Genomic DNA, 27723 nt, shown 5'->3' with positions numbered 1-27723 from the left:
TTACTTGATATTAAAAGGCGATAAAAGTATTGTTTTACCCTCTATAGAAATTATTACCTGTAACTATTTTGTTCGTAATTCGGTTGCTTTCCTTTGTTGGGATTCCGTAGATTCCTTTAATACGTTGCCTTCAGTAAATAAAATAAAATAAGTATACTGTATGACGTAGCCGGAAACGTCTGGTTATTTAGCACTGTGATTGGCCGAGCGTTGCTGCATGGCGGCTGTGCGACTGTCAAAGCGGTACAGGACCACCGTGGTTTGTTTTGTTTGGCTTGCGACAAAAACAAGAAATAAGGAACATTCACACAATATTATACATTTCTTTTCGGGGACACGACGGTTTTCAGTTGAGGAGGAATCCTCGCGCTGACGGCTGCGGGGCATGTGGAGTCGTCTCTTTCGGGATGTGCGGGCCCTTTCCATAAATACGAGGTAAAAGGAAAGCAACATGGAAGTAGCGATGAAGATGATGATGGCTTTGATGGTGAATGATGACGATGGTGGTGTGTGTGCGCGTTTTACAAGATGACTGTGGCTGCTCACGCGTTGAAGCCATTCTGCTTGGTAGTTAATGAGAGAGCTCAGCCAAGTCATCTTGTCTATGAAATAGACCCCGTTCCGTGTTTGTAAACAAGTGTGACGTAGGTAGCTGCGCGCGCATTGTTGAGGCAGAACGGCGGAAAAGAGTTCTTACCAGTCGATTGACAGAAAAACATCGTGTATCAGAGATGGTAATCTCTAAAACACACCGAGTATGTGCAAACAGCAAGACAGGGACTTCATTTGAGCGATCAAAGTAAAAAATACAATAAAAAGACAGTTATTTGGACCGGTGCTACACGTAAACTTTTTCGCCTCGTGTACAACACCTGTCCAAATTGTGTGGGTAACTAATAAAATCCCTTTTCATGACATTAAGTTAAAAAAAATGGTTCGGATGACCAGTTTATATTTACAGTACAGTAACTTAGTTGACACACAAGTAAGTGCATTTCTTAGACACACCTGAATAAACTCATAATCTTTTGGAGGTTTTGGTAGGTGTTTGGGCTTTACTAGAAGAAATCTTACTCTTACCATTTTCATCCCGAACTAACAAAAATGGGCATGGGCATGGACAGCCCCACCACCTCTTTCCTGCCTCCCAATGGGTTGCATGCTCTGGAACCACATTGCTAAGAGTAGGGTTTTTGTATTGTACCACAGTTTATGTGCAAATAGTTTATTGTTTTCTGTTGCCTTTGTTAATCTATGATTGGTCCTGTTTTTTGTTTTTGCTTTGCCTCAATAAACTAAACTAAATCTAAACTTCTTAGGCAATAGGCACAGTGGAAAAAAATAGCTGGAGCCCATCGCAGCTTAATGTATAAATATTGAATACAATATATATATATATATATATATATATATAAAGTATACATTACTCATAATATTGATTATATTAATATTATTGTTATACAGTATTATAACAGATCTACTAGGTAACAGCAATAGTAGATGCAAACTTGCATTGTATTGTAGGCTTTGGTAGCAAACGCCTTGACAACACAGACACAAATAAAAACAATATTGTGCATGTCAATTTGAATGACCCTGTAAATGTGAATTCACTTGAAAGCTGTCGGTTTTTTAATCATAAAAGTAGTATTTTGTATCCGCTTAAGCATGACCAACACCGTTATGTTGCATGCTGCTAACTAGTCGTTCCTTCTACAGCAGTGTTTGATTCCAACGCCATTGAGAAGATCCAGCAAAGGGATTTTCAAATGAAAATGGAGGAAATGGCCCTGTTAGGCCCAGAAAACACCAGGTTAGAGGTAATGCAGGTATCTGTCTAAAGCTTTGTACAAATTGTAGTAATACAAGTTCAACCGTTTTGTGTTTGTGTATGGTAGGCCATGGTCCACGACATTTATTCTGAGCTGGTGGAGGACGCCTGCTTGGGCCTTTGCTTTGAGGTGCACCGTGCTGTCAAGCATGGCCACTTCTTCCTGGATGACACGGATCCAGAGAGTAACAAAGAATTCGGTTGGTGAAAGTGTCATTTTTTTCTAAGGATTTTAGAGCACTTCTAAGTAGGGCACACTCCTGTAGGACTGGCAGTGCTCAGAAAAGTGTCAATGACTAGGAAGTTCAAAGAGGGGACAGGGATACGCCAGCACCTCCCTCATTCTAAGCAGAGAGGGCAATGGTAAATACTGTTGGACACATTTACATTGAGAATCGAGACCAGAATTTGGATTCATGTTCCAATCGAAATAATCCATTTACCGTAAATTCCGGACTATAGAGCGCACCTGATTATAAGCCGCACCCACTACATTTTAAGAGGAAAACCGATTTTGTACTTACACAAGCCGCACCTGTTTATAAGCCGCATGCGCCCACATTAAAAGAATGTAACACAAACACAAAATTAACCCAGATTGAAACAGAATGTCCTTCATTAAAGTACACAGTCCAAAAATCACAGCTGGCAAAATAAACGGAAAATGTTACTGGTACGTAAGGTTTGATGCAGACCTGCAGAGTCCGGGTCCTGTTGAAAGTAATCCAAGGAAAAAAGTGTATATTTCCAAAGGTAAGGGTGGGAAAAATATATATCCACTATTGTCCGCCGTGTCCACAAACACTCACCTTTACCGGTCCCCACTTCCTGTCACCCCGGGTTTGTTATGCCCCTTCTTTTTAATTGGCCCATGCAAAACATATCAGAATAAGTGTCCAAAATAAATACATTACAAAAATATACAGTTGCAAATACATATTATACATGGTTATACATTTACAAAGAAAGACGGTACTCCGAGAGTTTTCAAAGCTTTAATAGTAATAATAATATAACTTTCATCCCAAACGGTGCCTGTGACAGGGCAGTTAATGGTAGCAACACGCTAGCAACACGCTCGCAACACAGTAAACTGGTCTGATAAAAAAACATACCGTACTTGTAAAAATCATGGTAAACTGTCCTCATCTTTCTCCTTAGAACTGAAGCCATCAAAGTCGTCTTCCTCAGTGTCGGAAAGAAACTTTGTCATATAAACGTCGTCCCACGCTCCCGCAGCCGGATTCGCGCTGTCACTGTCGCTGGAACTTTCATCCACTCCTGATCCTGTGCCCTCCTCTGCGTCATGCAGCTGACCAGCTTTTCGGAACCCGTTGGTGATGGTGGATTTTTTGATGCTGCCCCACGCTGTCCGGATCCACTGGCAGACTTGCGAAAAAGTTGCCTTTCGCATGTAGCCAGTTTTAGTGAAAGATTTCGCGCCGCTAGTCAAGCCAAGAAGTTGCAGTCTTCCTCGGCGCATATATTCCCCCGGTCTAAATCTTACCTTTTGTACTCGAGCGCCTCTGGCGGCCGTTAGAAAATTTACATAAACTGGCCGCATCACTGAATAAGCCGCAGGGTTGAAAGTTTGGGGGAAAAGTAGCGGCTTATAGTCCGGAATTTACGGTACATGTCATGACACAGATGGGATAAAAACATGTTTAGGTATTTTTGCCATTTAACTCCTTCAATGCCAGACATTTTTCTCAAAGGGAAAGTGCAGGTGCCAGCCATTTTGACAGATTTTTGAAGGCCTACAGAAAATTTAATTTTACAGCTACTGCATATGGGCAAATGACATATCAAAAGAAAGATTGAACCCTTATCTTTCATTACAAAAAGTATGTTTTCAGCTTTTACAATTGTTAAGAAAACAACAGTTGAACATGGCCAAGTTTCTTAGAAATATTTGTTTCCAAGAAAACTTAAAAGAAAAACTGGTTTTTGTGAAAGGATGCATTTCAAGCAGAACTTGGACTTAGGTGCTTTTTTGCATTTTTGATACGTCCAATATCTAAACAATGGTTTCCATAAACACATGATCACGTTGCTTGCAGTGTAATATTTTATTGCAGGAAAACAAAACTTAAGAACTCACAAAACCCAAATATTGGCAATATTCAGATTTTTATCCAGCTACTCTCTGCATCTAAACGTATTTGGTCAATGTGCATTGTTTTTTTTTTTTGTATAAAGGGAAAAAAACCATGGTAATTGTTATTCAATTGTCTTTTTTGATGAAAATAGCTCATCAGTGATCAGCTCCTGTGACTTACTAAGAGAAAAAAATCAACATAAGAAAAAATGGTATATAATTACTTATTATTAAAACGCACCTAAAGGGGTTATGTTCTGGTACTCTGTTTCCTCGCTTTGATTGGTGAATCAATTCGTATGCATTCATGTATGGCTGGCAACCTGAGTCCAGGCCACTGCCTGAAATTAGTATTGTATTGTATTTATTTATTCAGCCAGAAATCATTTGACAAGCGAACCTCTCGACGTGACGCGTGCTATCGGCGCCGGGTTTTTTAGACTCAACTGCTGTGTTGGGAGTCATTAAGTGACCAAACCCCCCAATTCCAACCCTCAATGCCAAGCGCCAAGCAGGGAGGCAATGAGTACCAATGTTGGAAGTCTAAGTTATGAATAGGCCGACGCTTGAACCTGCAACCTCCCAGTCTCGGAGTGGGCGCCCTACCATCTAGACTACCGAGCTGGTTAGTGGGAATGTATAGGGATTTTTCTAGCTTTAATTTTGAAAATCATTAGGATTGAAACAAATTATTCTTTACTGCAATCGGTAAACAAATTTGCTTCGAGGTGTTGCTTGTGCTCCACCATAAATCTTTTTTTTACTCTGAAGGATGCTATAATTTCCTACGCTGATACAAAAAAATTAAATTCTTTTGAGTTTTTTTGAGTTCTGATATGAATTACTAATCCCAAGAAAATTGATTAAATGAACCAGGCTGATAGAAATAGCACACACAATTTATTAACCGAGAGAATTCATGATAGAATAAAAAAGGGAGGGGATGTGCCGGATATTTTTGGAGATTTCGACTGCTGAAAGTCTTGAAGTTACTAGCACAAATAGAGAGTTCTGTTATAACGCGAGTAGATTTGGGGAGATTCCCTTGTAAAGAAAAAAAACTGTTATTTCCAAGAACCAGCAAACATGGAGTTAAATCTGAAGCCGTCATCATACTTGTTGTTGTGGAGCAATTTGGTCTTGTGCTCCAAATGGCTGTGACGTGTAGGCAGTGTGTTAAGTCGGGTAGGAGAAAAATAGAGTCTCAGCCAAATCTTTTTGGATGGACCAGTGACGCTTGACCGGATCATGCCCCTACGGGCGTGGTCTTAGATATCTGATATTCTCAGTATTCGGTGACGGTGTTTGAAATTGCTAAACTTGTTAAAAAGCCAAAGAAATGAGAAATTTGTGTAGTGTGCTGTACTTGAAAATGTCCCTCCAATCGACATAATTACGTACGGTGAGAACATTATTTCATAAATACATTGCCTTGGATGTTTTAATTACATTCAAAACTTTGTTATCAGATTTCATTATGGTACATGGTAAATTAGTATGTCCGGGTCGTTCCATCCATTCCAAAGAGAGTTATTTAAAACAAAGAAAATGGAAGTCTTTTTTGTGCTGGGTTTATTTGCACTACACATACGACCTTTGTGATGAGAACCAATAAATAAATAAATGATTTGTCAAAACTTGGTATACAATTCCTAACGTATGAAACATTTATATTTAACTACTTTACTGTCTGTGGTCTGCATTTTGCCGCCCTGCTTCGTCCCCTCTCAGATAAAACTGTGTGGATGTACTTGTGCTTATGAGGTTATTTTATGTGATATTTGCAGAGATTGTGGACCAGCCAGGCTTGGACATTTTTGGACAGGTGTACAACCAGTGGAAGAACAAAGAGTGCGAATGTCCCAATTGCAAGCGGCTGATCGCGGCGTCTCGCTTTGCGCCGCACCTGGAAAAGTGTCTGGGCATGGGGCGCAACAGCAGTCGCATTGCCAGCCGCAGGTACAGTTGGCCCAACATCAATCTGTGCATCCAAAGATTATGATTGTCTTTTTTTACTTGTGGCAGGCTGGCCAGCAACAACAACAACGTGAGCAAGTCGGAAAGTGACCAGGAAGATAACGACGACCTAAATGACAACGACTGGTCGTACGGTGCAGAGAAAAAATGTGAGTGATCACTAACTCAAATTGAAAATCCAACCGCTCTCTATTGCAACATTTATCTGTATCATTTTGACTTTCTGATTTCAGCCAAGAAGAGAAAGTCCGATAAGGTCATTTTTTAATCATTAATGACAATATTGCTTGGTGTCTTGTTACTCAATTCTTAATCTTTACAGAATCAAACTTCACCCCGACGATCCAAATCTCTAAAGCACAAAAATGGTGAGCCATTATTCTTTAAAAGACACATCCTGTTATTGTGAGCCTGCGGTGTAGACCTCATTTTAACTTGGGGCCCACATGGTAGAAAATGGGTGCCCAACTAGTGAAATAGTTGCATAAAAAGTATACCTTAGCTGGGGGGCTGATTGTCTTTTAGAGGCTCACAATAAAATTGGGATTCAGGGAAGGAAGATTTAATTAGAAAAACGATCAATGATAATCTTTTTCCCCTTCACTAAGATTTAACCTCCTGTTGCATTGATCAACGATCAAATTGTAAAAAAATTGCAAAAACCATTTGAATTATTTTACACTACACTTTATTCAATCCAGGGAAACTCATAGAAACTAGGAAGAGGAAAAACACAAATTTAAATGATGAATTTACTGATTTAGGGTCTGCTCTTTACTATCATTCTGTTTCCTTTTTAATAAAAATGCTAACCTGAATATTGGAACTTTGCTGTTAGATTTCATATCTATCATAGAAAAGAGCTAAACCGTCTTTAAACTTCTGCAAAGACACGCAGATGTTATTTTTTGTAATTCATTTTGCAGCCCATATTTCTCGTGTGCGTCTCTTAGCATTGTTTCAAGGGCCACATAAAATGATGTGGCAGGCAAGATTTGGCCCGTGTGGCATGAGTTCGACGTATGTGTCCCTAGCGTTTTCCCAATAAAATATAGGAATTTGTATAATTACCGTAATTATTGGGGTATAACGCGCATCTTTTTAAGTTGTACACAAGGATGTATAATATATTACTGTATTTGTGCAATGATTGATCACTCCTAAAATACCGATACAACAATTGCAAATCATTAGATACAAAGGCAATCAAACCCGGCGGTGGCAGCGCCGAATTCTAATTACTTTACCACCAGTGATACACATAACATGCAAAAAGGCATTCGGTTTGATCTCATTAGTCAAGTCATGTTTATTTGTATAGCCTGTAATCACAAAGAGTCTCAATGGGCTTCACAGACCACAGATGATTGCAAACCACAGATTATTATTACACCTCTCTTGATTCAAAACCTACATGAGGTCGTGTTTCTTTCACATAGCAGAATCCATACTTAGTAGTCGCAGCCATATTTGTCTGGCATCTTGCTGCTATGGCGTGCTCATTTGGCAATGGGTTTATGGTACTGTGCAACCCTTTGAGACTCCTTATGATTAAGGGCTATACAAATAAACTTGACTTGACTTGACTTGCCAAGGAAAAACTCGAAAACCTCAACATGAGAAAATGAAGAAACCTTGAAAAGGGACCACATATGATCTAATCCCCCTTCCAGGATGACCAAGCTGCAATAGATGTTACAATAACAAATAATACATAGATATTGTCAACATAAGATATAAGTTATTCATATGCTAGAGAATAGAAGTGTGTTTTAAGCCGAGATTTAAACAGTTCCACTGAGGTTGCGGATCGAATTTTAGAGGGAAGAGCATTCCACAGCACCGGGGCCCTAATGGAGAACGGTCTCGAACATCTCTTCTTGGCTCTTGGGATCACGAGTAGACCAGCATTTTCAGAGCGATGGCTCCAGAACGGAACATAGGGGGAAATTAAATCCGAAAGATATGAGGCAGTAAGTCCATGCATGATTTTGTAGAACACCAACAGAACCTTAAAATCTTAAGCTAACAGGGAGCCAATGCAGGTTAGCTAAAATCGGGGTAGTGTGAACGAACTTTCTTGTCCCAGTTAAAAGCCTCGCTGCAGCATTTTTTATCAGCTAAAGACTCTTGATTTTGGACTTCGGGAGACCAGAGAGTAGTGCTTTACGGTAATCGAGACGGGAGGTAACAAACGTATGTATTATAATCTCCGCTTCCGATTGAGACGGCATAGGGCGAATTTTAGCAATGTCGCGATGATGGAACAAAAAGCATTTCTAGTAATATTCTTAACATGTGTTTAAAGGGACAGATTGGTGTCAAATATGACACCTAAATGTTTGATTGAGTCACTCTGGGTGATATTACATTTGTCAATGTTCAGAGCAGTTTTTGAGAATAAGTCACGGTATTTAAATGGACCAATAACTAACATTTCGGTCTTTTCAGAGTTAAGGCGCAAGAAGTCGAGTGACATCCATTCTTTTATCTCAGTGAGGCAGGCCTCCAAATTTTCAGTTTAGTGAGGCAGATTCCATCATCGGATGATTATCCCACTATTTTCAGCTACTGTACTAGAGACGAATGTCAAAGAATGGAGATAACGGAAAGTCGTCCTGAAAGATAAAAATGAACGTAAAATCGATGATTTAGTGGTGAACCTAACTTCTTATCACTACAACCTGGTAAAAAAAATATAGAAATTACATAGTTATAACATAAGCTATTTTAGAAATGTGTATCATAATGGAAGAATTTCATACCGATCAGTAACAAAAGTAGCTCTCAGCTTCTACAAGGTTGGTGACCCCTACACTGCACAATACAGCGATATAGTGGTCGAATATTACTCAATGTCTTAAACTAAAAAAATAAGACGATTACTTTTTAAGCAAACACTAAATTTTGGCTGAATTGGAATGAATAAGTGAATTCTTCTAAGATAATCATTTTTCCATGAATCGTGGAGTCAAGTCAAAAACATTGTTTTTGAATGGTACACCTTTAAAATAATAACATTTGGAAAAATAATACATTTCATTGTTTTGTGTCTCAGGCGATTTGAGCAGCAGCGTCGCTTCGGAATCTTTCAAGGTGAGGTTGTCATATTTAGCTACACTTTTTTCAGACCCGCTTTCAGGACACAAGCTCATTGTGTTTTTTGCTTTCTCTTAGTACAATAGCTACAACAATGCCGGCATAAGTTACGAAACACTTGGCCCCGAGGAAGTCCGCTCAATCCTGACCACGGTAGGCAAAAACTGTTGTCAACTCTGCTCTCCCATGGATGCTTTACAAAGAGTGTAATTGTTCGCGCAGCAATGTGGGGTGATCTCTGAACACACCAAAAAGATGTGCACCAGGTATGTCCGCGCCGACACTCAAAGACACACACTGAAACACTACCTTGATGTGGTTACAGTGCCTAGCTTTTTGTATTGTCCCCCCCACCAATAGCTGTAGATCGTTTTGCCACATTTCAGGCTTCAAACTTGAAGCTAAAAAACTAAAAATATATTTTTAAGAAGCAACAACTTTAATGTTTAAATCTGTTAAAATGCATTTGCTCTGTGTTGGGCTCAAAGGTATGCAAAATGATAAACTGGGAAGGAAATAGTGTTATGAAGACCAAACAACCCACCAGGTAGATCCTGTATAAAGTTGTGGAACAGTTCAAAGTAGGAATGTGATACAAGAAAATGTTCAACATTTACACATCCCTGGGAGCATTGTGCGATCAATAATATCAAAATAGAGCATAAAACCACCCACCAAGACTTGGCCGCCCTTCTAAAATTTCGGCCCGAACAAGAGACAATCTGTGTTTAAGACAACTATCATTTGTACTCTGCATAAATCTGCCCTTTATGGTAGAGTGGAAAGAAGAAAGCCCTTTCGGAAAGGATACTATTAAAAGGCCTGTTTGGCATTCGCCAAGAAACAACACGGGAGACCAAAATAACATGAAAAACAAGATGCTCTGGTTAGATGAGACCAAAATTAAACTTTTTGGACTGAATACAAAGCGTTACGTTTAATGTCAGAGTAACACTGCACATCACCCTGAAAACACCATCCCCAATGTCAAACATAGTGGTGGCAAGATGATGCTTTGGGGTTGCTTTTCTTCAGCAGGGACTAGGAAGATTGTTAGAGTTGATGGAAAGATGGATGGAGCCAAATACAGGGCGATTCTAGCAGAAAATCTGTTGGAGTCTGCAAGAGACCTGAGAATGGAGTGAAGGTTTACCTTCTAACAGGACAACAACCATAAACATAAAGCAAAATCCCCAATGGAATGGTTTGAACAATACAATATAAAGGTGTTAAAATGTCCAGGCCAAACTCCAGACCTCAATTATAAAGTGAAGTTGTGGAAAGATCTGAAAAATGCTCTGCCATCAAACGTTAAGGAACTTGTTTGTAGCGGGGAAAAGGGGCAATATCTCATTTTCAAGATTGTCAAAACTCAGAGACATACCCAAAAAGACTTGTGGCAGTTGTCAAAGCAAGTTTGGACAAAGTATTAACCTAAAGGGGTCAATATTTTGTTCACCTTCTTTTTTGTTTAAATTTTATTTGTTAACACAATAGATAATATTTTAAAAATGGGTTTTATTTTCACAATTGTGTCTCACAAGTTGTTGATTTTTTTTTGTAAATATTTTGGTTCTTTTTTATTTCTAAGTTTGAAGCTTGAATTATGATTATTTGTCCAAACATTCTTGGGGGAATACTTTTGCAAGGCACTATACTTCCATCTTACCCTGTCAGTTTTCCTTATCACACTTGAAAATTGCTCTGGAATAAAAGTGCACCAAATGCCTTTCACTTTCATATACTTGAAATGTTGGGACCGACTGAAGGTAGAACACAAGTTGGCAGCAGGGCCATTGATGCCATTGACGCTCCCTCAGGGAGGTGACCACCCACAGCCCCTTTTACACAGAGACCCTGCAAAACATGCACTCTGAAACCTGCTTTTGCACAGTGTCAATGATTGTGGAATCAGACACTAAAACCAGTGTCTCAAACTGTATCTTTCTTTGCCATTCAGGAAGTACTTTGGTCGTACTGGACCTGCCATTTTGACCTCAATAGTTGTTTGTAATCAGTGTTGGCTGCGTTCCCCCCCAAAATTATTAGTTACAGTCACTAGTTACTTCATTAAAAAAAAGTCATAGTGTTTTTCCGCCGAGACACTGGCCACCATTTGTTAATCGGTCCTATTTAGGCTCATTAGCTCTCCGTATGTTATTTCTTGCCAGTTGCCCCTTTTTGGGTGCTTGCCCTTTGTTGCACCATTACTGCACCCACTGGCGACACATCACCTCGGCATTTTCAACAAAAACTACCAAAATTTTGCCTGTAACACTCTGAACCTTTAAACCAGGATGGTAACTACCTCATATTATGTCACAGCACGGGAAGTCAAAGATAAAACATGGCTTTCTGCAAAATGTAAATGCACCAATGAAAAATATAAACATGTAATTCAGGCTAGTAGTCCCTCGATGCCGATGCGGCTGAGTCTTTGGCAGATGTTCAAGGTGATAGATAGATAGATACTTTATTCATCCGCGTAGGGAAATTCACTCTTCCAGCAGTATCCTTTGTTGTTTATTAACAGAATGCCCTCGGGGTGTTGTGTTGTAGTTTAGCAACAGCGGAGTGGATGACGTCACACGCTAGTCTAAAAGTTCAACGTCCCTGCAGCAGATGGAAGTCTTTGTGCCCAGGGTTACACCACCTCGTGTTCACGTAGATAGCGAGTCCACCTCCTCTCCGCTTCCCGCAGGCTTTTGTCATTTTCTAACAGCGCTGAAGCCGGGTAGCTCCGGGTAGCTCCACGTTAGCGTCCGGGATGCTAGACGTGAGCCGCGTTCCCGTAAAACCTAGCAAACGGCACTCCCTGTACGCTTTGATGTTTTTCACCACCACAGCCAGTTCGTCGGTCTTATTTGGTAGAGAGTTCACATTTACAATGATTACAAATGGTACGGAAGACTTATAACGCCGCTAGCCGCTTAGCTAGCCGCTTAGTTAGCCGCTTAGTTAGCCGCTTAGCTAGCTCCAGCTCTGCATCCACTTTAGGGCCCCCTCATCACGCCGGCACGAGAATTCTTCAGGGCAAGGAGTTGATTCCTCGAATAAACGCATTTTTGTGCGTTCAAACCATTAACGATGGGATAAAAAGTCATCCAAAGTGTAGTTATCAAACAGGGCGAAAAACACCGAAGATAGAAGCAGACAATTAAAACAATAAATCACAAAAAGTGTGAAAAAACAGAGCTGCTGGAAAGGCTGCCGCTCACGGCGGCGCCGCTTTGACTTTACGTTTCATCAAAGCATGCCATTTTCGATCTTGTCCCTGTGCCCCGCTGCTCGTCCTTTTGACAACGGCATTTTGCAAGTTACCTTGGCCCATCTCTTCCCCGAACCCTACAACACTCACTATGTCCCACCTAAGTCCAAGACTAGGGGGCCAAACCCCCCTCTGTGCCATCGTGGTCTGGCCACCCTCAGAACCTAAAGCTAGTAACCGCGTACGCAACACAATTCGGCGCTGGACTTAAGAGTCCGTGCCTTATTTTGAGTTGGACAAATGTTTACTTCCTGGAGCTAACTCGTGTCAGTGTCGCATGCTGGATGTCGATCTTGTACATATTACCCACACTCTGGCAGCCAAAGGGAGCATTTTGTTTGTGTTTATTTCAAAAGTCTTAACTTTTGATTGAAATGACCTACAGCAGAGGTCGGGAACCTACGGTTCGGAGATAAAATTATACTCATGCAAATCTCATCTAAAGCAGATTTAGCGCTAATATAATCGTCCAGTGTATAAAGAGCATACTTCCCATTCCAGTTTACGTTCAAGGTGTCACACCAACATTTTCACTGTACGTTATTAAGGAATTATTTTTCTGGAAGCTTATAAACAATTTAGGTTCACTCTTGAGACACTATAAGATAAAAAGCTTTTAATACAAACTGCAAACACCCAAAAACGCCAGCCACGCTCACAGAGCAGCGGTAGGAGTGGGCAGAGCTACGCACACATCACACTTCTCTCTGCCCAGCACCATCTGCACCAAAGGTTAATATGTCAGTATCTTTGTTTGCTATATTTTGTAACATTTTTTAAAAAGAACTCTGCTTGCTCCTTGTTTTGAAACCATTATTTAAAAAAAAAAATGAAGGTCGAGCAGAGCTTCAATGGTCTTAAGTGATTTTGGAAGTTTAAAGTGATATTTTTGTTGATAAGAGACTTAGGCTCTTGCATTTTTCTTATTTCATAGTTTTTATCAAATCATTTCAAGTCACACAGTGAAATAAAATGCGCTAATGAGTATGATTTTTGTCTGGAGAACGAGTTTTGTTGAAATTTGTCTCAAAATATGAGGTATGGCTAAAAATATATATATATTCCTCTTTGGGTCAAAATGGTTCCAGACCCCTAATCTGCAGGGTTTGAACACTTTTTCATGGCGCAAAGTAAACCATTCTTATGCCATTTAAAGCCAATTTTCCAAATACTTCTGTACCTGGCACTTTGTCTCTTCACCTGAAACGTGTATCGGGCGATGACGCCTCACGTGACAATGCCATACCAACTAATGCCAGCTGCTGTTAGTCACAAGGGAAGAAGAAATGCAATGAAAAAGCAAAGCCAACATCAGCGTCATCGGCTCGCTACAGTTTAACTGTACGGGTCAGGTGTATCGACATTTCCTTCTGTGTGCATTGTTACAAAGAATGACAATAAAATTAAATTCTTCTTCTTCTATTTTTAAACAGACTTGGTTTATTTTTCTTCATTCAGATGTGAGATCTATCGAGTCAGACTGCAGAGAAGACGACAATTTCAAGCATATACAGGCACTTCACCCAAAAGTCGAGCACTTTTCAAGCCTTGAAAACATATTCTTAACTTTCGATTCTGATTTGCCACTTTCCCGAATTCTGTGAGAAAGGGGACATATTGCGGCGATGTTATCTCCTTCCGTTGAGCGTCATGTGTCAATTCTGTTAGGGATGTGTAACGCCACCTTGTGTCCCGCCCACCAGGTCTCAGCGCTGTCCCCAACACACGGACGAGCAGAGGAGGAGCGTCAGGGTGTTCCTCCTGGGGCCGTCCGCGTGAGTGTGCTCCCCCACCCAATACCTTATCCTACCTTTAACCCCCCACCCTTCTCCTGTACGTGTAACTATCTTTTTGATTTCTTGTCAAAAAGCCACATTTCATTACTCATAATAAAAATCTGCGTTTTCCATCAGCAACCCAAAATAACGGCATGGAAGTTCTGATAAATGAAAGTGATTTAGTCACCTTTCCATCCTATGTCATCTCCACAGGATGCTTGCGCATTGTTGAAACAAAACAGAGGGAGTAGCGGTATGAGTTTGAATAGAGCGAGCGAAGATTTGTATGGTGGGTTGTGTTCATAGAGTCAACTTACAAAAATAACATGCCTAGCTGTTGTTTGTACGAGTGCACAAATCATGATTTTAAGGAACACATTATTTAGAAGAAACAGACTTTTTCATAAGAACTGTAGGGGCTTGTGGCTACAAGATATAAAAATAACCGACTGCAACAAGAATATCATTAGCCATGTCTGCGTTTGCGGTGCCCATTTCATACTTAGGTAAGTTATTGTGGTTACCTGGTTTAGATTTTCTTCAAAGTGTGTGAAAATGGGATAAGTGTCCGGAAAGTGTTTGCTACCAATGCGTACAATGGACTGTAAGTTTGCTACAAATGGTGCTAGCTAGTAGACATATATATAATAATAATAGTTATTCTTAGTAACGTATACTTTATACGATATTTATTTAGAAATATTGCATTATATTTTTAATAATGATAATTATTGATTCCACCAACACTAACAATGTATTTAAGGTGGGTGTAAGCCAAGGAAAGTTAATTCTTCTTAAGTTGAACTTATGTGTGAACTAAGCAACTGTAAATATGAACTGTTCAGCTGAGCCACCTTTTTCGTCCATTTAACTTGCTGGCATAACATATTTTACCCGTTACTTACCGGATTTGCACTAGTGCCGGCGAAAAAGTCACAAATTAAGTATCCACAAGGTTGCTTGCACATATCTATGTGTAGCGCTGATCAAAAAAATGTTATTTGTTGTTAACTTTGATCACTCAAAGTCTCTTTCTTGCTGCTTGCACATAATTTTGGTCTTACCTGTTACTATCTACAATCCATTATCTTTTTCTGTTCATCAGCTTTATAGACTGATATTGATTCCGCCGCTTTGCCTCAACAATGCGCACGGAAAGGAGTCTATTGCGCAGTCTCTTTTTAAAAATAAAACAGAATTGCTGGTATAGCCTTTACACAGTGTGTGACCCAATGTGCCATTCCCATTTTTTTCCAGGTCTTCCCTGCCTGAGCCCGACGCTACGGCGGAGTGCGACGCGTTTGAATTCCAAGGAGAAGGCGGAGGGGGGGCGGCTCAGAATCTCATCAGCCGCTTGCAGTGGGAAGATTCGCCTGAGATTTCGCCCACGGACTCTGCTTCATCCAGAGCCAGTAAGGATGTTTTTGCCGCTCAAGCCATTTTTGAGTCTATCAACTCAGTTTTTTCAGGGTTAAGACGCAAGAAATTAAGTGACATCTATCTTTTAATCTTAGTGAGGCTGGATGTTGTAAGATATAGTTAAGTGTCATCTGCATAGCAATGGAAACCAATAGTATGCTTTGGAATAATGTCACCTAGCGAAAGCATATAAACACTGAAAAGTAGGGTACCAAATACTGAGCCCTGCGGAACGGCATAAGCAACACTAAAAGGCTTATTGCTCATATCACTATCTAACACACTGCGTCCTATCTGGGAGGCATCTGTTGTCACCTCAGTCAGGTTCTGCTCATGATTTTTGTAGATATCATGTTTAGGGCATCTCAGATACTGTATTTATCAGTGGATAATGTGCACTCGTGTATAAAGGGTACCCCTAATTTTTGATTAAAAACGGTATGAAATTTTCTTCTTTTTTTTTCCAGCACTAACTTTGAGGTTGAATGCAACAAGAATCGAACTTGGGTCGTGGGGATAAGAGAGCTGGAGTCTAACCAGTGAATCTACCAGTGTTATAAATGACATACGGAGAGGCAATCGTCCTCATCAGGATATTTTTTTACTCACATTTCCAGAGCTGAATGGTAATTTGATTGTGCGTGTCTCATGTTGGAAGAACAATAAATCCTATTTTATTTTATTCCAAGCATTGTAAGTGACAATCCTACTGGCATTGTAATATTTGGAATGCACAAAAGATTAACATTCATCTCTTGTTCCGTGACTAAAAATAGTGAGATAATGAAATAAAATCCAATGCTTTTTCATATGTCGTCTGCATCACTGGTGGTTCAATGGTTAGAGTTGTGAGCTCTATACACGAATACATACGTATTCCTGAAGTACTTTTTAGGATGTGCGTAATATTTTGATTGGCTTGAAATGTTTCCATATATAACATCCCATGCTTTGGAACCTTTTTCACATTCCCATAGGCGCCAACCATTCAGACACTCGTAGGCCTAAGAAGAAGAAGCGGACCTCACTGGTTTTAAACACCGCAGCGATTGGCGGTGACGGCGAAGGGACAAGCGCAAGTCTATCATGTGGCAGCAATGGCGGCGTCTCGCAGAGTAACGTCGGCTTGCCTGCCAAAAAAAAACGGCCCAAACTCCCGGTGGCTTCTATTTCCAGTATCTACGATGACTTGAACTAACACCAGAGGACATTTTCATCTTTGATTCAACTGGACTTAAAGGTGGATGAGAGGCTCAGGTGCACCAACCACACACACAATATCCTGTGCTGTCTGAAACTTAAGTGAAGTGTGACTCCATGTGTACCATATTTCCTCATAAGATGGCCGACTAAAATGCACATCAACAAATGCATCCATCCCATATTTAGTAGGTGAAGGTCTCCTGTTCAGTGACATTAGAGGCCACCCCTACAAAAGTATTGGCTCCTGTAGAAATTTTTGTCATCTTGGCACATTTCAGGCTTCAAACTTATAGATTAAAAAACATTTTATATACTGCTAAGAAATAACAAATTTAAAAGGTGGTGTTGGAACAATAGTGTCCCCCTTTGAATTAGTACAAGCTCATTTTGGCACAATGACAGCCACAAATCTTTTCGGGTATGTCTCTTTTGGTTTTGCCCCTTAGTCCCTACCAAACAGCTAAAGTTGCTTAAGGTTTTATGACGATAGTTTGTGCACAGCATTTTTTTTTAGATCTTTCCACAAATGCTCTATAGGACTGTTACCTGTACTTTGGCCTGGCTATTCTAACACTTTGATATTGTTAATTTTATATTTTTTGGTGTAGATTTTGCTTTATTTTTAGGGTCGTTATTCTGTTGGATGGTGAACTCGGGTCTCTTGCAGTCTCCAACAGATATTCTGCCAGAATTGCTCTGTTTTTGGCTCTGTCCATCTTCCTATCAACTATATTGATCTTTCAAGTCCCTGGTGAGGAAAAACAACCCCAGAACTTGATGCTGCTAACACCATGTTGGATAGTGGGGGATGGTGTTTTCTGGGTGATATGCAGTGTTCCTCTTATGCCAAATGTAACTTTACATTCAGCCAAAAAAGTTCTATTTGGGTGTCACCTGACCTGAGCACCTTGTTCCATGTGTCATTTGTGTCTACTTGCAAACGGGCCTTTTGTGTTATTGTTTCAAAAAAAAAAGCTTTTTTCATGCAACTCTTTCATAAAAGGCAGATGTATGCAGAGTAACACTAATATTTGTCTTATGCAGTGATTGTCCCAGCTCAGGTGTGCATGTAGGTCATCCAATGTGCTCTTGAGCCACTTCCTTTTTTGATTAGAATTTTTGATTAGTTTAGGCTAAAGGTTTAGACAGACGGCCAGGTCTTGGTAGGTTGGCAGTAGGGCGAAACCATCTTTGAAGAAAAATGAAACCCGAGTGCGGTTTTTCTAACTAGTATTGCAATTTCGATTTGATTTTAAAAGGAAGGCATTTTCTGTTCTAGTTTTTGTGTGTGTGAGTACTTGAATATAGTGACAGTATTTACCCCGAAGAAAACTGCACCCTATTCAGAGGACCTTTGTTAGGATTGTTCTCTGCTGACCATTATTTACTTTTTGATTTCTATACTGCTTACATATAAAATGCAAAAGTTAGCACTTTGAGCTCATTAAAATATTGATAATGGTAAACCTCTAACATTAATAACATTTGAAGAAAAGGAAATCATGAACTCTTGATAAAATGGAAGAAAATGGGCACACTTTAAAAGGTTTGGTAGACATTGGTCACTTAAAATAATACACACACTCTTAAAGTTGTATACATAAAATTTTTGTAGTTGGTATAGTATAAAATGTACTACGTCCCAGTTCAGCATGTTCGCCCGTTCAAGAAATGTTATCAAGAATTCATTAAAATCCACCATTCTTGCTAACTTAATAATACTACTGTCGAAAAGTATAACTCATTAACTTGCAAATATGAAAGGTGTTTCCCCACTCTACCAGAGATATTTTGATTTAAAACAATTAACGAAAAAAAATCATAGGTATTTCAAAGAATGCAAGTCCTAAACATACAGGATTCAATGCAATTTTGCCTTTAAAAACCAACACGTCCACCATCGCCGGTTTTAAACATTTCACACGTTACAATGTCCCTACTTGTGCTGAAGAAGACAGTCAGAAGGGGTGCTTGTCGCTCGCACACACAAATATTTGCGTGTGAGTTTACAGAGCATTGAATTGTTGATTTTGTGGAACTTCCACCAAGATAGAAGATAGAGAATCACAATCTCCTCCAAATATTAGGGCCGTCAAATAACTGTTCAGTTAGACTTAACATCCTCCATCACTTGCACAGCAGCACAAGTCTGGTGTCTGCTGGGTTAATAAACTTCTTACGGAGAGCAAACCTTTCTTTGAAGTCGCACCGCTCTCACTAACAGAGCTTCTGTCAACATGAGGCTCCCTATAAAATTATAGAAGTGATGTATTAATTGTGTAATAACATTTTTAGTTGTATATGATTTAAAAAATAAATTTACCATTCGTGTCATCTCCTCTATCTTAGTTTCACTGTGTCCTTGATGCTGTCAATCCTCTCTGGACTGATCATCTTTAAATCTTGGGTCCAGTAGAGAAGCAATGTCAAGAATGCCCTGTTTGGCTTGGTCATTGCAGTTTTTCTTGAAGGAGCTGTTTTATTTTGTCAAGTCGTGCCGTCCTCTTTTTTTTTTTTTTAGCAGGAAGCAAATTTCTAAATAGATAAATGACTGGTTTTAAGTGTGACACACTGACATACTCTTCCCACGATTTTGGAGGTTTCTCTTCTTCAACTCAGGCAATAGAAATTATCAGCTCGTTAGCAAACTTGCATGAGCTTGGAATCAATTGAATTGGAGCAGAAAATCCTCAAATACAAAGCCGGGACATGTGGCACTCGAAGACTGGAGTTCCCAGGTCTGCCTTAGAGGATACTAGTAAAGTCCTGGAGGGGTATTGGGTCACCATTAATTGATTTAGGGACTTCAATGTCTTGCCAAGTTGGTACCAGGTGTTGCGTTTTCCTGTCTTGAGTCAGTACCTGGGTCAAGTCTTTATTTTTCTCCAAGACTCTAACCACCATCTTTTGCCTAGAGCCGCATCTTGTAGCGCATTCTGTGACAATAGAATGCTCTGATAGGTTTAGTTATTTTTCCAGCGATGGGAAAAATGACCATCTTGTTCTTTACATGGCCAAGTCGCTCACTTTACTTCGTTTTTCCACTGCATTTTCTGTATAAAGAATAATAATAATAATTATAATAATTGGAAAAATAGAGAAGTAGACAAGTCTCTATAAATGTACATTAAATCTTGGAGTAAACATCTTACCAATTGCCTAGTGTATCCTGTAACCGAAACAGTGCAGCCTCCTCCAGTCATTTAGGTCCACACAGCTTGAATTCAATTTGCAGCATTATCTGTGCTGATGCGTGTTTGCCTGGTTTTGTCATAGCCCCAGGAAGTCAAGCATCATTTTAGACCGTTTGCAATGTTTTCTCCAGTATTCTCCTATGGGAAATAGGTTGTCGTCAAGCAGCCGCTCTTCAGGTAGAACGAATCATCAATAAATTGCATCTTCAGGGTTATGTAGGGTTCAGTGGTCCGGCTAGACCACGAGTCACATGTTGTAGCAAAATGACACGTGAAGCAGCTAGGTTTGTTTACATGCTCTTCCACTTGTAGATGTACTGCCATATTTTTTTTATAATTCTTTTGACATGACATATAGTGTAGTCTGTGATACTTTAAGTTGCTGGTAAAAATTTGTTCTTTCCTCTGGATGAAGCAACTAAGGAGAAAAGCATATTCCGCAACAGGTGCTTTTCTCCTGTCTTCGTCTCCTCCAGTGGGTATGCTGGTGTTATCCTGTGTCTTTTTTGCTGACTTTAAGCGTGTTGTTCTTTTCCTTTCACTCTGAGTGAGCCACTCTACCGCTATACCTGCGGAATGATTAAAAAAGGTGACTGGGACCAGCCAGTCTCCTGATTGTTGGTCTGGAGCTTGCATTTTCATTGCGTTGGCGTGCACTTTTCCCCCGGTGTTATCAGTTTAAATATATCAACTTTCAGACGTTTTTATTATGTTGGCAGAGATTTTACGACGATAATTATTATCTTTATCGCCCAAGCCTACTTTGGTCTTCATAATGCTGTCTGTTCTCCAGTGTATACTTTCACAGTTTTTAGCTTTAGGTTTAGTCTGAAACGTAGCAACATGACAAAAAGTTCTTAAGCGGCCAATACTTCACTAGGCACTATACAAAACATCCAACAGACACCATGAAAGCAAATTATACCCTCACTCCAAAAGACTGACTAACATTGTCGCTCCGCAGTGTCTTTCTTTGAGCCAGCGTTTGCCAAAATGCGCTTCTTTCATGTACTTGTGATTGTAAGTATTTGATTTTTGTCAAGATGACCTCATTCCTTGAAGTCACATGCATTTTATTTGCACAATGCACTACAATGATGGAGATGGACTAAGTAAGCTCACGTATTTGAGACGCAACTGTATATTTTTATAGTCCTGTGAGGTTTTGTAATGCTACTTGTGATGTGAGATATCAATATCAACTTGTGTAACAAAAGATCAGTCCTGCATTTGATGTTTTTTGAGTCATACTTATTTGTGTAGTCCTTAATCACTAGTTATATCATCTGCTCTGAACCTTACGTGAGGGTAGAGGTAAGCTCTTTGGTCTGGGCCCGAACCATGCCCATATTCAGCCTGGGTTCGGGCTGGGCTTCTCTCTTGTTTTTTTTTTTCCGATAACGATCTGCACATCATGTAATTCTTTTTACTCAAGTATCTATTTAGATTACTTCTATTTGAGTGATATTTTCCTGAAGTAACAGTACTTTTACCTGAGTAACACACTTCAGCACCAAAATTGTATTATTCAAATAACTATTACAAAGAAAATGATAATCAAACAAACAGTTTAACTCCAAATCATAAAATCCAAATAACTTTTCGTCCTCTGTGTCACAGTAGTTGCGCTGCTGCGGCTTTCCATCTTTATGTCCCATTGTCAGACATCATTTCCTCTTCGTGCCAACAGCTTACAAGCTTTCCAAACTTCCGTTCTGCTTTTCGGCCAAATATTCAGCATCTTGTAATGTGCAGAAAATGATTTTATTTTCTGTGCCATTTCGTTCACTTTCATTTCACTGCACTTCGTCGAAATAAGCACTTTGGCGCCAAAGAGCAGAATGCTTTCTATTGCCAACAATTGTGGACCTATCCACCCCCTTAACCTGCTATGGAGTCACATGCTGGTCTTGGGCTCTAGTGGTTCCCTGGCGCTTTTTCAAAAATGTTTAACAGTAACCAAATATTGTTTCATTATAAAACCAAACTGGAAGTTAATTGCAATTTTCCATAACTTCCATGTAAAGTACAGTAGATTGGGTGCTTAATTTATAAAGTTTGAAAAAATAAAGAAAACCTTGTACTTTACAGATGTTCACATTTTGCGAGTTTTGCCCCCATTTACCGCGATAAGCAGGGTAATACTGTATAGTAAGGGCACCAATAGTCAAACACAGTCAGCATAAACAATAAAACCAGCGCAAAGGCTTTTCTTTTTTTCAAAGATTTTAATTGGAGACGGACTCCAAGAGTCTAAGTGCCAGATTCACTGTTTTATTCATTCATTCGTTCATTTTATTTACAGTAAATACACATGTAACATCATACATCAAAAGGCACACGGCCTGGTCTACTTTTAACGATACAGCCTTTAAATTACTTTGCACATATGAAACTAGAATATTCACCATGAATCATGTGGAAATGCAGCATCAGACAACACAAAGCAGAAAAAAATCTTCAAAGCTTTAACATAAGTAGTTCTTTTTCTAATTCACTCACAAACATTAAACCGCCACCAAGGAAATGTCTTTGCAGAATGAACCAAACGTATCTGAATGGATGGATGTAACACAGGGGAACAGGTAGGAAATAAATGCGTTAAACGCAGATTTATCTTGGAATTTCATGTTCAGGATTCGCACATCTTTTTCATGGCCAAATTCAAGCACGTTTAAAGGACTTTCCAAGCCAATTTACCCATTTCTCCAGTACCGAAAAAGAAAAAAAATTGGCATGAAACTTATTTTGCAGAGAGAAATATAACTGATTTACATATGTAATTTTTAATGTAGGCTGTGCATTTATTAAGACGTATGATTTTAGATCTGGATTACATTGCAAATCTGTTCATTTTTGAGACATATTTCCCCATATAGATGTTGGGTAAACATGTATTTCGTAGCTTATAGCATCAGTAGCAGGAATTTACTATTGGGATCGCTAACGTAATTTTTTGCATGGCCTGGAAAATGTCTGTAAGCAATTTGTAATACAAATTTCATAATGCCTTGTCTTGGTGTAGCATGCACCTGTCCTCTTTGGCGTGACCTGTACAAACTAATGCCTGCTGCAGTTAATTGGGACGGAAGAAGGAATGCAATGTAAAAAGGGAAGCCACCAGAGAGTAGTGTCGGCATCATTTTGTCGCAGACTTTTTGAGATACACGGTATTAATTTCAAGCATTTACAAACACTTTACCCAAAATTGAAGCACTTCAATCCTTAAAAACAAAACATTAAAATTCAAGCATTTTCAAGGATTTCAAGCATCTGTACGAACCCTGCACGTTCTTTTTTGCCTTTGGTTTTCGAAACTCGGATACGTTTTAGGGCCTAAGTTGAGACCATTCTAGCGTTACATGCTCATAAACGTTTTCAGCGGCTGTGCATGCCGAAAATGAGAAAGCTGAAAAAGACCGTGACGCCTACAAGGGAGATTGTCGCGGGCGCGGTGAAAAACTGACGGTAGTTAATGCGAAAGTACCACACCACGGCTAGGATTACGACAAAAACCGGGACCACCAGACTGCCCGTGCTGACGGCCACGCCGGCCGCCCGCAGACCGGCGGGTACGGCCGAATCCCCCTGGGCAGCACCCGCCGCGCCCGCCTCGGAGCTGTTGTTATGCGGGGCCTGCGACACGTGGCAGTGGATGACGCTGTTGTGAGTCACGTTCAGGGACAGAAGAGTCCTCTTGGAGTCCTGCAGGAGTTGACCTTGATAGATAAGCTTGATCTGGTGCTCACGTCCGGAGAAGTATTTACTAGCCAGAGAGACGGTCACAAGATTATTAACACATTTCCCAATTGAACTCTGCAAATTACTGAAAATCATGTAACTGCTTATTTAATTACCAATTCTTTATAACCAACTTTAGCTTTTCCACATAACACATTGGGTAGGATTTATATTTAGTTTTACATTTTTAATCTCTCAAAAACCGCTAGATGTTTGCACCCCTTCTAAAAGCAGGACTGTCATGAGATCATCTTAAAGTAGGGTTGTCTAGAATTATACTTTATTCCAGGAATGTCAAACTCAGCTTGGCTCTGGGGCCGGATCAAAACTTTCTGTTCTGAGCGAGTTGGATCAGTAAAAGAATGTCAACTCTCAATGGTTGGCTTTGATTTTCAGTATCGTGCTTTATCATTCAGCCTACATTAGTTACCCGTTATGATCACAGATGACAAAAAATCTTTTTCCTAAACACAAGACATTCACATACCTGCCAAGGCTATAGCTTTAAGTGGTAAACTACTGCTTTTCACCCCTTAGAAAATGTATTAATTAGTGCATGGCTTATGTTTAAATCAGCTTTTATTTTCATTTGAAAATATGGTTGAAACTTATTTTTGTGGCTCCAGATATTATCTGTTATGGCTCTTTCAAAATGTTGACTTGCCATCCCCTGGTCTATACATACAGTCAAGTCATTTTGATTTGTATAGCCCTTAATCACAAGGACTGCACAGATTGAAAACTACAGACCATTATTATACCATCCCCTGATCTAAAACCTACGTGTAGTTATACAGTGAATACAGTTATAAGAGCGGATTTGTTGATGTCACATTGTGAATCTTATAGTGTTAAACCACTAAATGAGGAGTTTATTGAGAATTACCAGTGACATTAGCAATATCCCTGCAACCCTATAGTATGGATAAGTGTGAAGATAAGGGATGGATGGAAAATGCAATATAGTTATTACAACATAGTGCAAGTGCAAAACCTTTACATTTTTGGTATCTGGTACAAAATGTGTCACTTGTACAGCATAATGTAGTATTTTATAATACAATAAAGTAGTTACATAAAAATCAACTCTTGGGGGAACATGTTTGTTATTTTGGTGGGGGTAGAATAGATTGGTTCAAAAAAACAAACAGGCTGTCTTTTTAACGATTTTTTTTGTGTTCATAATTAAATTCCCAATGATTTGTGAAAACAAACGCACTCACCTTTTGAGTTGGTCCACCGTGTGGTGAGGTTTGACGACGGCCACCTCCTCTGTGTCATTTAAAAACTTGAGTCGGACACAAAAAGATGGCTTGGTAGAAGTGTCCTTTACATATCTCCCCACCCTTTCCCCATCTTCGCCAAAATCCTCGTCTTCCTCTTCATCTGAAGCATAAATTCCGCCTTCGGGGGGTGCTTTACTCTGAATGTCCAACAGCAAGTCAATGTCCTCGGAAGGTGCTCCCTCGGCCGCCTCGCCGTCATCCGGCTTGTTTTCTGGAGAAGGTGTGGTAGCGCCGGTCTGTTCGGGGGCGTCCACTTGGGTGTCACCACCGGCATCCCCAGCCACCCCAATAAGAGAGGCATGGGCCCTTAATGTCAATATACTGCCTAGGATGTGGTCTCCGCGCTCTGCCACGTGGGTGGAGAGCCAGGCCAGGACCAGCGCCAAGGCCACCAGCAGGGCGCCGCCAGCCGCCGTGGCCTCGCCACCCATTCCATCCAGCATGGTCAGTGCACACACTGCCATCCTCTTGACCTGCACAAATGGTGTTGTTTACAGAAAACATATTTTTTTTGTTGTACAATGTGGTTTCCTGTGACAAAACCAGTGTAGGCGGCCCCATTTAGCGAGCAGGCATACTGAAGCATTGTAGTGATGGTCACAAAAAATGAACATATAGTAAGTAATGGGCAGTTAACTCAACAGAACGTATTCCCTTCAAAAAAAGATGACAAAGTCCCGTCGTCTGGTCAGAGAGGGATGACGTTTCGTGCACGTACGCAGGAACGCAATCGCCCGAGGTAACGCGAACCCCACGGTGCCGGTAAGGTCGTGCATCTTTCATGCATAGTGCAAGCATCATTTCAGTGTTATTGCAATAACATTTTATTTTGCAAGCCAAGTGCCCCTGTGTTTATGGAAAGCATTGTTTAGATATTGGAGGTATCACAATTGGAAAAAAAAGCACTAAAGTGTATGTTCTGCTTGAAATGCATTCTATGGCAAAAACCTGTTATCACTGTTATTGGAAAAGAGTATTTTGAAGAAGCTTAAAAATGTTCAACTATTGTTTACTAAACAATTCTAAAAGTTCGAAACATACTCTTTTGTATTGAAATATGAGGGATCAAACTTTCTTTGGACATGCTCTATGCCTATGTAGCTATAAAACCAAGCCTTCAAAAATGAGTCAAAATGGCAAAAATTGGCTGGCGGCAAACAACTGGCATTGAATGAGTTAAAAACAGTTCACGAATTTCAACGCTATCTAAACTGGGGTCATTAACCCGTAATCCACCTGCATCTCTCACTGCTAATCTCGTCGTCGGCATGTTTGTACAAATTAAAACTAAATACAGTGACGGGGCATAGTCTGAAGCACAGATTACATGATTACTCATATTCTTCTCCCGTAAGCACAGAATTCACAGTAAACATGTTCAGACTTTTGGTCTTTTTATTTGTAAAATTGTTTTTGCAATACTGTGCTTTGGAAAAATGTAATACTTTATCAATGCAATTACTGGTAACAGTGACTACCGTTACTTACTTTTTTCAGTAATGCACCCAAGCTTGTTTATTATACAGCAAAGTAACACTTGAAATAACAGAGGATTACAAAAACTAGCGTTTTCTTTCCTAAAAATGACGTTGTCGTTGATTAAATGTGTCATTTGAAATACATATCACACGTTCAAATTACCATTGTCACGATATCGTATTTGAATGTACCAAACAATAATGACAAGACGTTGTAACGGAAAGTAATCCCGAGGTAAGTAAAGTAGAACCCGGAAGTATGTGACGCTACTCAAGAGGGCCGATTTCTTGACGTCACAATCCGGTTATTTGCCCATTTATCATGACACTGTTGCAACATACAAAACAGGTGATGGTCATAACTATAATATTAAAGAAGAATGTATCGTACATGTAATTATATTGGAATACAAAGCATAAGATTCACAATGCACAGGGTAGCTTGATGTCAACAAGAGCGAAAGGCGTTAGCTTCGAGAGCTAATCCAAGCTATGTCCAAAGGAAGCGCTCTTTTGGATTAGATTCCACAACTCCTTGTTCGCATTTAGTCGCCATAAAAATCTGCATTGTGTCATTTGATGTCATTGCAAATAACACGTTCATTTCTTACCGGCTGGACGAGGAATTAAATCATGTTGCCCGACAAAATCAACGAGGCTAGTTGCTAACAAGCGACTACTTCCTCAAAACAGGACACACTCGGGAGGCGGGGTGTCGTGACGTCATATGCTCCACTACGTGCGTGAACTAGTTATTTTAATTGATGTCATAAGTAGTAAACAAGAAATAATATTGCGTGTCTTCCAGTAAATCCTTAAGCATTAGATTCTAAAAAAATATTCAAAAGAGAATTTAACAAATGAACACTTTAACCCGTAAACCCAGTGTTGTAAAATGATATATTTATTGTATTGCAAAAGTAGGGGAAATGTATAGTTGTTGTTGACTTTCTCCACATTAGCACGTTCATTGTGCAGACTCACAATTATTCCAGGAGAGAAATATGTATAAAAGCTCAGTTGTCATGTGCAGAATCTTACAATCTGCAAAACTTTGAGCAAGAACCCTTTATGACCCTGGGCTAGATTTTTCATATATGTAAGTAGGTATAGTAACGTTCTCATACAACTTTTTTTTAAAACATGTATATTTTTTGCAAATATTTCATTTTTATCTCCAAATGCCTCCTATTAAACCATTCAAGTGATAAAAATGATTTTATTTTATGTTTTTCTTTATCTGGGTCTTACAGGGTTAGATGTGGGGTGCAGTATTTGAAACATTATTACTCTATGTTGCCATCTCCTGGCTTAAAATGATGATTTCAGCCTTCAATAGCTTGCTTGTTCA

General features: G+C 39.7%; 2 protein-coding genes across 5 annotated transcripts; one reads left to right on the top strand and one right to left on the bottom strand.

Moving 5' to 3' along the window:
• Positions 1 to 207: 207 nt before the first annotated feature.
• atxn7l3a (ataxin 7 like 3a) lies at positions 208 to 21096 on the top strand. 4 transcript variants are annotated; one of them, XM_088331926.1, is made up of 13 exons: positions 208 to 435; positions 1720 to 1813; positions 1899 to 2031; positions 5717 to 5888; positions 5955 to 6055; positions 6140 to 6162; positions 6229 to 6274; positions 8965 to 9002; positions 9084 to 9158; positions 9228 to 9271; positions 13977 to 14048; positions 15309 to 15463; positions 16448 to 21096. In XM_088331926.1, exons 3-13 carry the CDS (start codon positions 1902 to 1904, stop codon positions 16666 to 16668), a joined length of 1077 nt encoding a protein of 358 aa, XP_088188052.1. In that variant the 5' UTR covers positions 208 to 435; positions 1720 to 1813; positions 1899 to 1901; the 3' UTR covers positions 16669 to 21096. The 4 variants fall into 4 exon arrangements, with proteins under 4 accessions (XP_088188052.1, XP_088188043.1, XP_088188059.1 ...); XM_088331917.1 differs by having other exon boundaries at positions 1720 to 1820; XM_088331933.1 differs by lacking the exons at positions 208 to 435; positions 1720 to 1813 and having other exon boundaries at positions 1897 to 2031; positions 2993 to 5888.
• Positions 21097 to 22119: 1023 nt separating this feature from the next.
• On the bottom strand, positions 22120 to 27090 carry tmub2 (transmembrane and ubiquitin-like domain containing 2). Its single transcript, XM_088331953.1, has 3 exons — positions 26984 to 27090; positions 24832 to 25367; positions 22120 to 23633 (listed from the first exon to the last, which is right to left on the bottom strand). The coding sequence occupies exons 2-3, from the start codon at positions 25356 to 25358 to the stop codon at positions 23246 to 23248; spliced, it is 915 nt and encodes a 304-aa protein (XP_088188079.1). The 5' UTR covers positions 25359 to 25367; positions 26984 to 27090; the 3' UTR covers positions 22120 to 23245.
• Positions 27091 to 27723: the final 633 nt, after the last annotated feature.

The sequence above is a fragment of the Urocampus carinirostris genome, chromosome 1 (genome assembly GCF_059441175.1).
Source record: "Urocampus carinirostris isolate Australia breed hairy pipefish chromosome 1, RoL_Ucar_1.0, whole genome shotgun sequence".
NCBI lineage: Eukaryota > Metazoa > Chordata > Actinopteri > Syngnathiformes > Syngnathidae > Urocampus > Urocampus carinirostris.
This window is presented reverse-complemented; position numbering and strand designations above follow the sequence as displayed.

Coding starts and splice junctions, on each gene's coding strand:
- atxn7l3a (XM_088331917.1), top strand. CDS start 1,770: ATGAAAATGGAGGAAATGGCCCTGTTAGGCCCAGAAAACACCAGGTTA. Junction 6,275..8,964: donor ATCTCTAAAGCACAAAAATG/GTGAGCCATTAT, acceptor TTTGTGTCTCAG/GCGATTTGAGCAGCAGCGTC. Junction 9,159..9,227: donor TCCGCTCAATCCTGACCACG/GTAGGCAAAAAC, acceptor TTGTTCGCGCAG/CAATGTGGGGTGATCTCTGA.
- tmub2 (XM_088331953.1), bottom strand. CDS start 25,358: ATGGCAGTGTGTGCACTGACCATGCTGGATGGAATGGGTGGCGAGGCC. Junction 23,634..24,831: donor ACGGTGGACCAACTCAAAAG/GTGAGTGCGTTT, acceptor CTCTCTGGCTAG/TAAATACTTCTCCGGACGTG.